At 41.2% G+C, this 15,394-nt stretch overlaps 2 protein-coding genes across 2 annotated transcripts in view; both read right to left on the reverse strand.

Annotated features, from left to right (window-relative positions):
* lcmt2 (leucine carboxyl methyltransferase 2) overlaps positions 1–3,959 on the reverse strand; it is a 10,806-nt gene extending 6,847 nt beyond the window's left edge. Inside the window, exon 1 of the mRNA XM_033987197.2 lies at positions 3,909–3,959. Within this exon, the coding sequence (XP_033843088.1) occupies positions 3,909–3,959 (51 nt within the window). The remainder of the gene's footprint in view (positions 1–3,908) is intronic.
* A 3-nt stretch (positions 3,960–3,962) lies between these two features.
* Positions 3,963–15,394, reverse strand: part of kcnh3 (potassium voltage-gated channel, subfamily H (eag-related), member 3) — a 161,787-nt gene continuing 150,355 nt past the window's right edge. Inside the window, exons 9-11 of the mRNA XM_033987198.2 lie at positions 14,659–14,858; positions 12,301–12,550; positions 3,963–4,198 (exon numbers count right to left, since the gene is read on the reverse strand). Of these exons, the coding sequence (XP_033843089.2) occupies positions 3,963–4,198; positions 12,301–12,550; positions 14,659–14,858 (686 nt within the window). The remainder of the gene's footprint in view (positions 4,199–12,300; positions 12,551–14,658; positions 14,859–15,394) is intronic.

Genomic DNA, 15,394 nt, shown 5'->3' on the forward strand with positions numbered 1-15,394 from the left:
ACCAGGACTAAACCAGGACTAAACAAGGACTAAACCAGGACTAAACCAGCACTAAACCAGGACTACACCAGGACTAAACCAGGACTAAACCAGGTCTAAACCAGGACTAAACCAGGTCTAAACCAGGTCTAAACCAGGACTAAACCAGGACTAAACCAGGTCTAAACCAGGACTAAACAAGGACTAAACCAGGTCTAAACCAGGACTAAACCAGGACTAAACCAGCACTAAACCAGGACTACACCAGGACTACACCAGGACTAAACCAGGACTAAACCAGGTCTAAACCAGGACTACACCAGGACTAAACCAGGACTAAACCAGGTCTAAACCAGGACTACACCAGGACTAAACCAGGACTAAACCAGGACTACATCAGGACTAAACCAGGACTACACCAGGACTAAACCAGGACTAAACCAGGACTAAACCAGGACTACACCAGGACTAAACCAGGACTAAACCAGGACTAAACCAGGTCTAAACCAGGTCTAAACCAGGACTAAACCAGGACCAAACCAGGACCAAACCAGGACTAAACCAGGACTAAACCAGGACTAAACCAGGACTAAACCAGAACTACACCAGGACTAAACCAGAACTACACCAGGACTAAACCAGGACTAAACCAGGACTAAACCAGGACTAAACCAGGACTAAACCAGGTCTAAACCAGGTCTAAACCAGGTCTAAACTAGAACTACATCAAGACTAAACCAGAACTACACCAGGACTACACCAGGACTACACCAGGACTCCAGTGTTTCTGTGGATCTACAGTTCGGACAAGAGCTGAGCATTAAATGATATAACAAATTCAAACTGTGCTAAATTATTATGCTACATTCTCTCGCGTTAATGTTTCAGAAAACTTGAAATAAAATAACCCGTGTGTTTGGTCTCATTATGATTAAACAGGTGCACTGAGCTCGGCCTGTGCTCGGTCACTGCTCTGACCGTAAACTACCGTCCAGTCCTGTTGACCATGATGACGGCGGAGCTGGTACAGGAGCTACAGCGCGTCTGGAGAAGCCTGCAGAATACTAAGAGTGTGTGTTTCATACGCACACACACATGTACACGAACCACTCTCTCTGCAGTAAGTGTACTCTGCCCCCCGAGGAACACAGCACTGCAGTGGAGAAGGAGGGATTGAGGAGAAGAAAATGAGACAGCCCCCTCTCTCCTCCTCCTCCTCCTCCTCCCTCCTCCTCCTCGTACTGTTCTCCTCGACTGGCTGGGTTATTTATATCCAACAGGATCCAATCTTAGCAGCAGCAGTGAGGGGACAGCCAGTGAGGGAGAGCCCGTGCTTCCCCCCCTGCTCTATTTTTAGCAGCAGAACAGCTTCAAACAGCAGCTTCTGGTCTGTGTTTTGGCTCCGTCTCGTGTCTCGTGCCGCACCAGCCGAGGCCGATTCAGAGCGCTCGGTGCGGAATATGAAATGCACAAGTGGCTGTATTTAAACGCAGTGTGAATGGGGCCGTGAAGAGCCTTTTTGTGAGTGACCTTGTGTGAGGGCGAGGGAACATTCAGGATGCATATATTGATTTGAATTGAATTACAAATGTGTTTTACGAATGTGGATTTTCAAGGTTGCACTTTTGGCAGCAGCAGAATGTATTTACACGGTGAATGAGAAATGTGAGACTGAGATAAGCCTCAGCCGCTCTAGTATTTTTATTGAGCCGTTCTCAAATTTTATACTCCAAATGCAAGCCGTTTTTTATTTTATTTTTATTTATTTATTTTAATGCATTTATTATTATTATTATTGTATTTTATTTGTATTTATTTATTTTAATGCATTTATTATTTTATTATTTATTTATTATTTTATTTTTATTTATTTATTTATTTTTTTGTATTATTATTTCATATTTTTATTGAGCCGTTCTCAAATTTTATACTCCAAATGCAAGCCATTTTTTATTATTATTATTATTATTATTATTATTATTATTATTATTATTATTATTATTATATTTGTATTTATTTATTTATTTTAATGCATGTATTATTTTATTAATTATTTATTTATTATTTCATTTTTATTTATTTATTAAATTTTTAGTATTATTATTTCGTATTTTTATTGATACCGTTCTCAAATTTCAGATGCCAAATGCGAGCCGTTTTTTGTTTTGTTTTGTCTTGTTTTATTTTATTTATTTATTTTATTTTATTATTTATTTTATTTTGTTATTATTTATTTTATTATTTTATTTTATATATATATTTATTTTATTTTATTTTTATGTATTTATTTTTATTATTTATTTTATACGGGTTCTACTGTTTTATTTTTCCTTTTATAGCGGGGTCTCTGGAGATCATCACCTCTCATGAGCTCAACACACAGTAAGAGCAGGTACAGGCTGCATTTATGTAAGAATAACAAGTATAAAAACTTGTTCGTGTCCCAGTTCGTAAAATTTACAACACGAGTGACTGTGTGTTTTGTTATGTCATGTCTGTGAATGCCTCCGACCCCTGCTCCAAGTCAAATTTCTCAATAAGGAAGCAAAAAGAAATGAAACTTTATAATAAACAGTTAAAGCAACCTATCTGATCAGGTTCACTTAGGAGATTATGACTCAATGTGTGTGTGTGTGTGTGTGTGTGTGTCAAGGAAAAACAAATATATATTTCCAGCTTTACGGAAAACCATAAAACTGTATTTACTGTGTGTGACTGGCCTCAAAAGCATCTCCATCTGTTGTACTTTTATGATCAATTACAGGTGGCTTTAAAGATCTAAGTATAATCTGTCATCTGTCAATCTCCACCGGGAAAATCACTGCATCTTTAAAGAACTTTTCCTTAAAGGGCCGGTGTCACACTTTTCTCTGATGTGTGTTTTAATGTTGTTTCCTCGTCACAAACAGACCTGGAGTTGTGTTTTTTTAATTTCATTCACACATGTTTAACACACAAACCCTGCATATTTACGCTCAGTTCTTCTCTCAAACTGAAAACGCTCCGTTCCACCTTGTGATGTCATCGTGTGGTGATACAGGAAGTGCTCCGCTGTGTTTTTAAACTCCACACGCCTTCATTTCTAGAATCATTTGGATCATTTCAGCTAATCTGGAATTGCCAATCTACTACTGAACTAAAGTTAAAACGTAGCTGTTAACGTGAAAACTACCACTTCATGACATCACAAGGTGGAACAGAGCGTTTTGAGGTTTGGAGATGTACAGAATAATAATAAAGTGTTACTCAAACATGTGTGAATGAAACAAAACACAACTCCAGGTCTGTTTTTGAGGAGGTAACAGCATTATAACACGACTTAACGCTCACTAGAGTCAGTTTTACGTAATATAGAACCTTTAATAAAATTATTCCTCAAAACGCAATAAAACAGCAACAAAACCCCCAACAGTGAACTCAACGGTTCAATCAGACATTTAAAACATTCTCTACTTCATTCCTTTAACATCTGAATTAAAAGATTAAAATACTTCCACTAATGATACTTTGCAGTGGGATTGTTCTACATGTATGTCTATGGTGGAATGTTCAGCAGTTACCACGGTGACACGGCGCACACATTAGCAAACGCTGTCAAAAATGTTTCAAGGTTGTCTGAAAACGCAAGAAAAAATACAAAAGTGATTTAAGAAGCGCATTTTCAGGAGTCCGTGATCAATCCGGAAAAGGTGAGAGCGGCTAACTGCAAAACTGTTGGCTAATGCTAACGCTAATGCTAGCTAGCGTGTGACTGTGGTATTATTTGAGAGGGACTTGTTCAGCGCAGATCAGCTCACCTGTTGTAAGTTCAGATAAGTGAGTTCTTTCTGGTCAGATTGTGTTAAAACAAAGCTCAAATTAAAGTCTAACAGAGCTTTAGACAGAGTAGTGCTTTCGGTTAGCTTCACATCCCCAGGGACGCAAAGTACCAATACAACATTTGCATTACTCTGCCTTCGCCCCCCCTGCAGCCCGTTCATGTTTTAGCGTGATGAAGCACTCACGTCTGCTCCGTGACCTTCTCGCAGGTTGTACGTGAGGTCGTGCTGGATTTCGCTGATGAACTTCTGGGCGTATTCCGGGTAAAGGCGCAGCACCTCCCTCAGGCCCTTCAGGCTGATGTACTGCAGGTCACAGTAGGTCAAGGCCTTCACGTTAGCGTTGGTCTTTATCACTTGTTCTTTCGTGAGCGAGTCCGAGCCGATCAGATCGCCTTTACCTGCGGAGACAAGAGGCACGACGTCCATTTATTAGCTTATTTTCCAACACCGGTCAGTGAGAATTCTGAACTAAGTGCCGTGTGTTAATCCTGCGTAACACACAAGTAGTTCCGGCAACAGTTAAGTCACATTCTGTATCACTGCTCTGTGGACATCACCATAGCAACAGGTAAACAAACGCTCGAGTGCTCTAGAACGGACCATAGACCGTTAATATATAAATGGACAAAGCTAACGTGCTAGCCGCCACGCTCCAAACAGGAAGTGATCATGTGCGCGCTTACGGCTCCATCGATTCTGGCTCTAATTCACTTTCTATTAAAAAACTGTGTCCCCTCTCTCTGTAACTGCTGCTGTCAGACTCGTCATTTTGGTCTTAAATGTTCGTATTAACCCGCTCGACATGATCCTGGGGTTTTAATTTCACTTTTGTGTCTGTAAATCAAGATATGAACGTTAATAACAGACGAATCAGGCGCCTTCTTTTTCCAAGGTCACTCCCGCTAGCGTTAGCAACAGGTTCGATTGACAGCGTTGCTATGCGTCCGCTCCCTGCTAAACCAGTGGTGCAGGTGTGAAGGAGCTTTACCTTTAACAGCCTCGCTCCTGATTGGCTCTTTGGTTGCTATGATACTCACACTCTGCAGGTTTAATCCTTACATAACACATCGCCTCAGTTTATATTATAATGTTTTGTTTAATTTTGCACCATTAGCATTTTGTTCACTGACAAAGGCAATAAAACTGATTCTGACTGACTCTGATTGGGGTTAGGCCACGATTAAAAAGACATATTATGCTGTTTTTTTATATTTAAACTATAACATATGTAGATTTTATATGTATTATTTTGATTTTTGTTCAATATAAACCACAATATCCAAAACACGTCGACTCAAAACTACAGGACTCAGAGTATTAAAGCGGTACGTGTGAGCCGGACTCTGATTTCTTTGAATAATAAGTGCGCACAGATCAGTGGGCGGGGCTAAGGGGAAGGTGCAAACAGACATTCTCACATCCAGGACAAAACAGGATGACTCAAAAGCACAGGAAACAACTGAAACATAAAGGTAGTGATCCAAAGATGAGGGAACACAGCTTAGAAAAGTCATCATCTGCCCCTTTAAGTTTTAATAACATTTATAAACTGTTCTTGTTGAAAAAGAGATAAGGGAATTAAAGTTTGCAACAAAATCGATTGCAAATAAATATATGGGAGGGTCGGAGCCAGAAATCATCAAAGGCAGAGATCAAAGCAGCGGCTCTGGAAAAGCAAGAAAATGTATCTACGAAAATAAAACACCTGGAGCAGCACAGACTCGAGAACCACTCCCATCTGCTCCACCTGCTCCACCTGCTCCACCTGCTCCACCTGCTCCTTCAGACACACTACGGGATTCAGACGGGTTTTTATTTCACTATTGCGTCTGTAAATCAAGATATGAACATTAATAACAGACAAATCAGGCGCCTTCTTTCCCTGAGGTCACTCCCGCTAGCGTTAGCAACAGGTTTGATTGACAGCGTTGCTAAGCGCCCAGTCCCCGCTAAACCACTCCTTTCTTCAGCCTCGCTCCTGATTGGCTCTTCGGTTGCTATGATACTCGCAGTCGGGATTCCAAATATGTAACTCTGCTCCAAATTCACCGCTATAACCGCTCTAGCGTCGATTAGCTTCATTTGGACGTCGCGCTCACTCAGTCCACGTCTTTACACAGTCTATGCTTCAGGCTCAAGGTTCCAGGTTGGTTCTTTTATACAGAAAGTAGAAACCTGTCTGTCCAATACAAAAATAAAGTCACCTGAACTTGAATAAATGATAAAACTGAAGATGAAATTGATGGTTTTCAGATTCTAGGATGTGAAAATGGGGGGCGCAAAAGCCAGATTTCCCGTTAATAACTTTGTACTTTGCCACGAAATATTCAAAAAGTAAACTCACAAATGTCAAACCTGATCATTTCTATCAGAGACCAGCCCCTTAATCTCACTGCGTTACCACAAAAATCAGCATTTTAACAACATTTCGTTTAAACTGTTCCCATCTGTTTCAAATGTTATCGGGCTGTAGAACGTTACGATGTCGTCTGGAACGCGGCGATTAACATTTATAGTTCACCGCAGGCAGTTTCATCTCATGTGCAAACGGCTGTGTATTGTGGAATGACATTACATAGCATAAAGTTACAGAGTTATGCAAACAAATGAATGTAATATACCACCGTGAGAGTGTCGAGAGTGAGGCTTTTGTACTTTTGTAGAGTCTGTTTCTGTTTAAGGACCGAGAGCTCTAAAGCGCAGCTAAAACCAGTCATTTTCAAACCTCTTCCCCATTTGAATATTTTTATATTTCCAAATCAGCAGCACTTTACTCTCCTGAAAAGTCCCACCGAACAGCTGCGGGACTTGTTATTGATTTTGCATTTCATTATTTATCCATCGATTGGGTCACGCTCTGAAGACTGAACCTGATCATTTGCACATTTATACAAAGAAACGTAGCTCCTGGATTGGGTTTGAACGCAAAATCCAGTGTTTTATTCTTCTTTAGGACCAGAGACTTAGACTGTATATATAAATGGACGTAGCTAACCTGCTATCCGCCACGTTCCAAACAGGAAGTGATCATATGTGCGCTTCCTGCTCCATCGTCTCTACTCCGATTCACTTAAAATGTTCGTATTAACCCGCTCTACACGATCCTGGTGTTTTTATTTCACTTTTGTGTCTGTAAATCAAGATATGAACAATAACACCAGACAAATCAGGCGCCGTCTTTCCCCCAAGGTCGCTTTGGCTAGCTTTAGCAACAGGTGTGATTGACAGCGTCGCTAAACCAGCAGTACGGACAGAAAGAGGCGTTAACTTCAACATCCTCGCTCCGGATTGGCTCTTTAGTTGCTATGATACTCGCGGTCGTTATTCCAAATATGAAACTCAGCTCTAAATTCGCCGCTATAACTGCTAGCTAACTGCTTGACCTGGTGGCGTCATCTGCTCCACGGAGGTAGATACTGTACGTTTAATGCGGTATCGCGGGCGACGTCACAGTCCCTCGGTCCACGTCCTTACGCCGTCTGTCCAGGACACAGTTTAAGCCTAAATAGCTCCGCACAGGGCTTGATTTCTGAGACTCGCTGGCTCAGTGTAAACCTGTAATTATCCGCACATATGAACCGCGCGGTGGAACCCTGAGGGGCTTCGGCTCTATCCAACATTAATAATCAAGGTGTTTAAATAATGCAATGTCCGTATATATTATTAACACCAGCAGCCGTGCGTTCAGTCTATCGACGGGCTTTATGACGGACATCAAACACGGGGCCGGGGGCTTGGCATTTCCACGTAAACCCCCTTCGTGTCTCCAGCCCTCGCTCTCGCAGAACGCACGCTACCAGCCGTTAGGTCGGTGCATCTTGACCTTTTGCAGAAGTCGACCTGTACGGCGGGAATCTCTGTCATCGACCGTGACATAAATGCAAAACTCTGCTTCGTTCCGACTGACACATATCGGCACAAACGCATTTCAGGAAGTCTTGTTTGCCGGATTAGTTGAGCTGTAGCTTCAGGAGGAAATTAGATTTGAACGTGTAACGCAGCGAGCTAAAGCAATTATACTAAGCTGTTTGTACAGGTGTGCCTTTGTGCCCGCTCGCTCTGGTCCACTAGGTTATGTCTTTTCCACGAGCGGCTTAATAACTGTCCGCGGCGGCGACGAGCAAATACGCGGCCATTGTCAGATCGAATACAAATATTGAGAGATTAACAAAATATACAGAAATAAATACTACAAGCTGGCAAAAACTTAATTAACTTCTATTAAATTACTCCCAGGGCTGAAAATAACATCTGTACTTTAGGCTAGTCACAACAAGATGGAGCTGAAACCAGACAGTTTAATTAAATCATTTATATTTAGAATCTACCAAATCTTATACGTGCAGTAGAAAATGCAAAATAAGCTAAATAAAACTGATTTGATATTAGTAAACTTTCAATGAATCTAAATAAAACTACATATATTATCTTTGGAAATAGAAAAATCGACATGGAAATTGAACAAGAACCAAATTCTTAGGTTTTCATATTGAATTGATAAAAAACTTAATTAGAAAGTGCACATTAATGTTAAATTGCTGCTATAATGAGTAAAATTAAATGTTTGCAGCGTCAGGTTTCACTTAAATGACTCTACAATAGTCCATTCCTGTCATATTTAAATTATTGTGTTGAAATCTGGGGTAATACTTCTAAATCTAACATAAAATCAATGTTTCTACTCCAAAAGACAGTCGTTAGAACAGTTCACCAAGCAGACCAAGCATCTCGCACCAACAAATCCTATTTTTGTTAAGTTAAAATTAGTAAAATTGTTTGATCTTGTTGATTTGAGCACAACTCTAATGACGTGAAGCTCCTTATTTGAACAGAGAGAGTCAGTGTCATCTTAGACGAACAGGTTTATTCAAAAAAAGTGAGAATAAGTAAAAAACATCATTGTACTGCATTTCTTTTCAAGGGGTTAGTGCGCGGAACAACCTTGATGATACATTAAAAAGCTTCTACGCAATAAAAGCAATTAAAAAGAGGTATAAAACATTACTTTTTGAAAACGGCAGGACTCAGGAATGATTCATGTGAACTGTCGTGGTTTGCAGTTTTTCTTTTGTTACATATTGACTCATTTGTTGTAGAACTGATGCTGCTTTTCTTGGATTTCTTGTGCGTTATTAAATAGGGTTAGGCATTATACATCATTTTTACTTCAGCCTAAACTCTTACAACCTTAAACAAGTCGAATAATGTTTGATTTTGAATGTAATAACCGAATAAAAATACAAAAAATACTTTAAAAAAACACATATACGCTTTTTTTTCTCACTGTCTGACATGAAATCAGACTAAACTTCTCCTGTTTTAGGTCAATTAGGACTAACAAAATTATTTCTATTCGCTAAACGACAGAATAATCAGAAAAAGGATTGTTTTTGTTTTTATTTTTTCATAATTTTTTTGCGATTTAGACGTCTCTGCAAAAGTTTTCCTGTCGTGTATGTCTGTGTTTAGAGTCCACACAGTCCATCTAACACAGAAAACCCTTTAAAGTAGTGACCCCCGCTGTGGCCACATGTCCCGTCACACTCTGTTACGTCTGATGCCCTTCCCCGCGCTGCTCAAACTGGACCGTACCATTACTCTTCAGGACTGCTGTCTATGTCATCCCATTGTTCAAACTCATACCCATCTATCTACTTTTTATTTGTGGTTTTCTTGTTCCACTGCAGCGAGATTTCCCATTTTCCCCGAGATGAAAAGCCTCTGCAGGTCTGACGGGATAGAACTTAAACCAAGACCCATCACTTATTACTTCTGTCAAAAGAGGAAATGAAACAGACGCCTCGGGAGAATTGTCCAGGAAGTTGACCTGACGAGGTTTGAGTATTTTTGGACGTGTGGTGTAGAGGTGAGTTCTTTTTGATAACAGGAATAAAAAAAACAACTAAAAAAAAAAAAAAGGTTGACCTAAAATGCATTTGGCTCAGTATAGTAAGGATTTTCAATAGCAGTGGAGGAAGTACTCAATTTTAAAAGTACTTGTTTAAAAATGTACCACTCACTCAATGTACACAGACACTGGAGGTGGGTTAAGTGTCTTGCCCAGAGACACAACAACAGTATTCATCTGTGTAATATGTCGTCTACAGATGATGTTTATGTCGAGAGCGGGATTCGAACCGGCAACCTCAGAGATAAAAAACAAAACACTCAAGTAAAAGTAAAAGTATCACATGAAAAAAACGTATTAAAGTACCTGTTTAAAATGTACTTAAAGAGTAAATGTTACAGCCCTAGGCCTTAAGTTCTTTTGTGTTGTTTTTTGTTGTTTTGTAATTATATATTATGTTTCTTGTGTTCGTCCCTGAGTCTTCGTCCTTGAGTTCTTCCCCAATAATCGTGGTCTGACTCTAAGATTTTGTTATTGTGAAATTTGTGTTTTAGTAACTTTACCTTTGTTTTTGGTTTAAATCCTTTGTTTATATATGTTTAGTCTCTTTTTGTTTAGTTTACCCATACCATCCCTGTTAAATTACTTCTTATTTTACCATTTTTCCATCTTGATTTTTTTTTTGTTACTTCCCTTTCCCACACGAGCTGGTCGTAACAGTAAAAAGTAAAAGTATTTCACGTCGCTTTTGAGTCTTGTAAAGCTTCAAATGTGGCAATTTTGATGAAGATTTGAGCTGTTTCCAAGTGTAAAATGGACAACAACAATTATTCCCAAAAACGAAGCATTTGTTTTATTATCTAGACATGAAACATACTGTATCGGTTCATTTCAGCTTTTTTAAAACACCATCATCACGTGAAATCAGTTTTGGTTCAGTTTCATTATTTGAGCTCGTCCTGAAGACCTTTGACTGTAGAAACATCTGGAACAGGAGCTGAAACGTGACATGGTTCGGTGTGAAACTGGCACACGTCTCCTCACCCTCCCCTCGTTGCGTCGGCAGCTCGGGGTCTCAGAAATCATAATCATGTCAGTGCGGCTCATTAAGCCCCGGTTTGACAGCGAAAGGTGCCATTTTCCCCCCCAATCTTCCATCAAAGCTTTGTTGAATAACGTCTTTGAAATAATTGGCGCCCTCTGTGGCAACAAGGGGTAATTAGCTATCAGCGTGTAATTTAGTAACTCAAATCAAACATAACCTTTACTTCAGCTTCACACAGAGCAAAGGTTGAAGGATTTGAATTAATTCTTTTCATTTTGCAAGTTCAGGAAATTAATTTGTGTTTTCAAAATGTGCCATGTAATATTTTGTGAACGTCTTTGGCCTCCGTGTCTGATTTTTCGGATTAATTTTCTCCAGTTTAACCTGGCGTAGAACTGTTTGAGAGACTGGAGTTTATGCCCGTGTCAGTTGCGCACTTCGAAGTACAGTTCGAAGTACCCGACCGGCGAAGGGTACTCCTCCGTCGACTGGCTGTCTGTGCGCTTACGTTAAGTCGCTTACATTACCGCCTAACAACTTTAACAACTGCTGATTAATGAGCTAAACGTTTAAAATGGACTGAAATAATTACAGTTTTACAGTTTCTTTATTATTTCATACAAGAAGAGTCACGGTGTCGTCGTCGTCGCAGCCGTTTATTTCTGTTTAGATTGAATGAAGTGAGGAATTAATCTTTCCTTTGAATATCAAGAAGCAAATATAACGTTCGGGGTGATTTTTTTTCCAAATTGTAGCTTGTATTACATAACTTTAAAGAAAATATACTTTGTTTCTCCGGTAGAAAAACAAGAAGTGATGCGTGGTGCATGATGGGATATAGCTGTCCGCAAAGTCTGCTCGCATACACGCTTCGTTCACAGTCAATCTTCGTGGAAATGCTGGAAACGGACGCATTTGTGGATCGTGCATCAAACAGGACGGGCCTTGTCGCGCCAGAAGTTTCTTAAATGCTCTTCGAATGCAGCCGACGAAGTGTGAAACCGTCGAATTGGGACGCGGACGAATTCTGATGGTTTTGAGGAAGAGTTCACGAGCATCGACGGCAAGGATCACAACAGAAACGGTGACATAAACCCAAAAGGACTGAAGTGTCACTGCAAGACGATGGATCAACAGTGACAAATGACAACTGGGTCAAATGCAGGGGACAAATTTCTCTACGGGGACAATAAAGACATGACCCTTAACTCAATCCAGTCCCATTCAGGGTCGGTCCCGCTTATATAAACTAACCTGTTTCACGATGGTCTAAACCCAGCTCGTGTTCTCTATTAGCGGGTGAACAATCCAACACTTCACAGTGACAGGAAGAGCCGCCATCGAAGGATCAAAAAGCGACGTCGCTATGAACGCTTGGCCTCCACAAGTCGGTTATCCCTGTGGTAACTTTTCTGACACCTCCTGCTTAAAACCTAAAGAGTCAGAAGGATCGTGAGGCCCCGCTTTCACGGTCTGTATTCATACCGAGAACCAGCTTTACATCAAGAAACCCATCTCTGCTCTACCAAAGATGTTCACGTCGAGAGCGGGATTCGAAACCGCCGACCTCGGAATGCCGTGTGCGCGAGTTCAGACGTTGGACCTACCCAGAATCGCCAGCACAGTGTTGTCTTTGAGCACCTCCATAGACCCGGAGCAGACGAAGTAGATGGCCTGTAGCGCGTCTCCCTGGCGGATGAGGAACTCTCCCGGGGCGCAGAAGGACGTCTTGATGATGAGGGACAGTGAGCGCAGACACCCCCTACTGGCCGACTCGAACAGGGGCAGCTGAAGGAGCTCCTTGTTGAGGTGCATGGCGATGTCTGCTCGGAGCTCGTCGGGAAAGTCCTTCAGGAGCTGGAAGGGAGAGGACTGGGGTTAAAGACGCAAAAAACAAAATATCTGCTGTCGTTTTGTCGTCACGGTGCTGAGGGTGGGCTTCAAAACAGATTTATATTAATAGAAGAAGTGGTGAATTCAAATAAAAGACGTGTAGAACTCATAGACTGTGTAAAGACGTGGACTAAGTGAGTATGTCGTCAGCCACAGCGTTCAGCTCCAGTCAAATGAAGCTCATCGAGGCTAGCGGTTATAGCGGCTAATTTGGAGCCGAGTTCTGACAATAAACATCATAGCAAACAGAGAGCCAATCCGGAACGAGGCTGTTGAAGGTAACGCCCCTTCCCGCCTGCAGCTCGTTTAACAGGGAGCAGGCGCTTAGCAACGCTGTCAATCAAAGCTGTTGCTAATAGGAAAGAAGACGTCTGATTTGTCTGTTATTAATGTTCATATTAATTAATTTATTTACAGACACAATAATGAAATAAACACCTCAGGATCACGTAGAGCGGGTTAATATGAACATTTAAGACCAAAATGACGAGTTTGACAGCAGCAGTTACAGAGAGAGGGGACACGTTTTTTCAATGTAAAGTGAATTGGAGCCAGAATCGATGGCGCACATGATCATTTCCTGTTTGGAACGTGGCCGCTAGCAGGTTAGCTACGTCCATTTATATATACAGTTGTCCCTCGCTATATCGCGGTTCACCTTTCGTGCTCTCGCTGTTTCGCTGACTTTTTTTGCACAATTTCACGTTCTTTTTTTACAGCGTATGAACGTGCATTGTGTCCTGCGTCCTGATTGGCTGTTGGACTGTAGAACGTAACTCCCCGCTGTACATTCTATGGTAGTACTTGGAAAATGATGCAGTATAACAATAATGCCAATAATGTCATTTTTCTGCTAGCGGTCACTCTCATGTAAAACCTTTATTCAACTGGAAAAATGAAACACAGCCCCAATATTTTAACTTTGAACGTTTTAAATTATAACTTTTCTTTGCCCATATCTGAAATTTGTGTAAAATAAAGATTGTGATGTTGTAAAAAAATTAGGCACAGTGATGTTAAAGGTTCTAAATCACACAAAACTGACTCTTGTGAGCTTTAAATCGTGTTCTAAAGCTGTTAACGCATCAAAAACAGACTTGGAGTATTAATCTATCTACAAAACGGTCTGTTCCACCTTGTGATGTCATGAAGTGGTAGTTTTCAAGTTTCTTCAACGGCTCGTTTTTACCTTTGGTTCAGTAGAGATTGGTAATAATTCCTGGTCTGAAATCATCCAAATGATTCTAGTTGTCATGATCCTGGTCTGTCTGTCATATTTTGTGTATTTTTTCCTGCTTGGTCACGTATCTGACTCTGGAGCTGGGGCTAATCTCGAATCAGCCACACCTGAGGACAATAAGAGGAGCCAGGACCTGACACTCGGCGCCAGATCGTCCGCGTACCCGAGTGGTATTCTCGCTTGGCTCAGTCCTTGTTTTTCCCTGTCTTGTTTCGTTCTTACTCATTGGATATTCTACCCTCCACCAGATCTTGCTCTCTGGACCCGCTCTGCTCCTCCGCCTCAGACCCAGCTCTACTCCGCCGGTACTGTCCACCCTGTCCCAGACCCCGCTTCACCCGCCTAGCTCCTGGACCACGACCCACGCCCTGTTCCCAACTCACCTTTTGATCATCGTTCACGTATTTTGCTCCTTTGTAAATAAACACTGTAATCTTTGGTCCCCCCTTGTGTCTAAAATTACAACACTGGTGAAGGTGTGTGGAGTTTAAAAACACAGCGGAGCACTTCCTGTATCGCCACATGATGACATCACAAGGTGGAACAGAGCGTTTTCAGTTTGAGGGAAGAACTCAGTCTAAATACGCAGGGTTTGTGCGTTAAAAATATGTGAATGAGACAAAAAAAAAGACACAACTCCAGGTCTGTTTGTGATGAGGAAACAACATTAGAACACAGATGAGAGAACAGTGTGATGTGTGCGCTTTAAACAAATGAAAACAGCCTTTACTCCTGAAGTTGGCGATTAACTGTGTTGCATTTAAAACCTAAACATATTAAACTTTATATAAGCCACACTCTGAAGCACAGACGTGTCACATTTGACCCTCACCTCGCTGACATCTATTCCATTGTTGACCGACCACATTGTCTGGAAACATTCAAGCATGCGTTGCTCAAGGGCTTTGGGCAGGCGGTGCACCCTGATGAAGTCCTTCAGGTCCTTCGTGCGGGTGTGGTAGAGCGAGCGCCGCGAGTACATCCTCTGTATGATGGCCGTCACGTTACCGAAGACCACTGCATGCATCAGGGCTGAAACGCACAGATGTATTTAACAAAACGTCATTAAAGGAAGAATCAGACGAGCGTTTTATGAGGAACCAAGGATTTAAGAGCATTCAGTGTGTGTCATTAACTCAACAACAGCCGGACTGAAGTATGTGGAGCAGGAGTATCAGTACTGTAGCTCAGAGTACTGCAGTATTGTGTAGTAACAGTAGTAGAGATAATCTGTTTAAATGCATCATCCTTTGACTCACAATGAGCTGAAAAAGCAAAAATACAAAAATCAACCAGTGTAAAATTATCAAAATGGAACAAGAAGAAAATCCAAATCCAATATCTCTATCACATTTTATAAATATACAAGAGTTTGCAAAGGGCTGTAAGAGTAAAACCAAGTAAAAGCCATAATAAATATTAACAACAATAACTAATTAAAGCTGCAAGCGGCATCAAACGGCCCTGGCAGACTGCGCTTCACACTTGATCGACCCGGCACTCCCTGAGGATGGCGCTGACGTGGCACTTGTCTCTGTGTTATTGTGTCTTCGGGCTGTACTTGTCAG

The sequence above is a fragment of the Periophthalmus magnuspinnatus genome, chromosome 21 (genome assembly GCF_009829125.3).
Source record: "Periophthalmus magnuspinnatus isolate fPerMag1 chromosome 21, fPerMag1.2.pri, whole genome shotgun sequence".
Classification (NCBI taxonomy): Eukaryota; Metazoa; Chordata; class Actinopteri; order Gobiiformes; family Gobiidae; genus Periophthalmus; species Periophthalmus magnuspinnatus.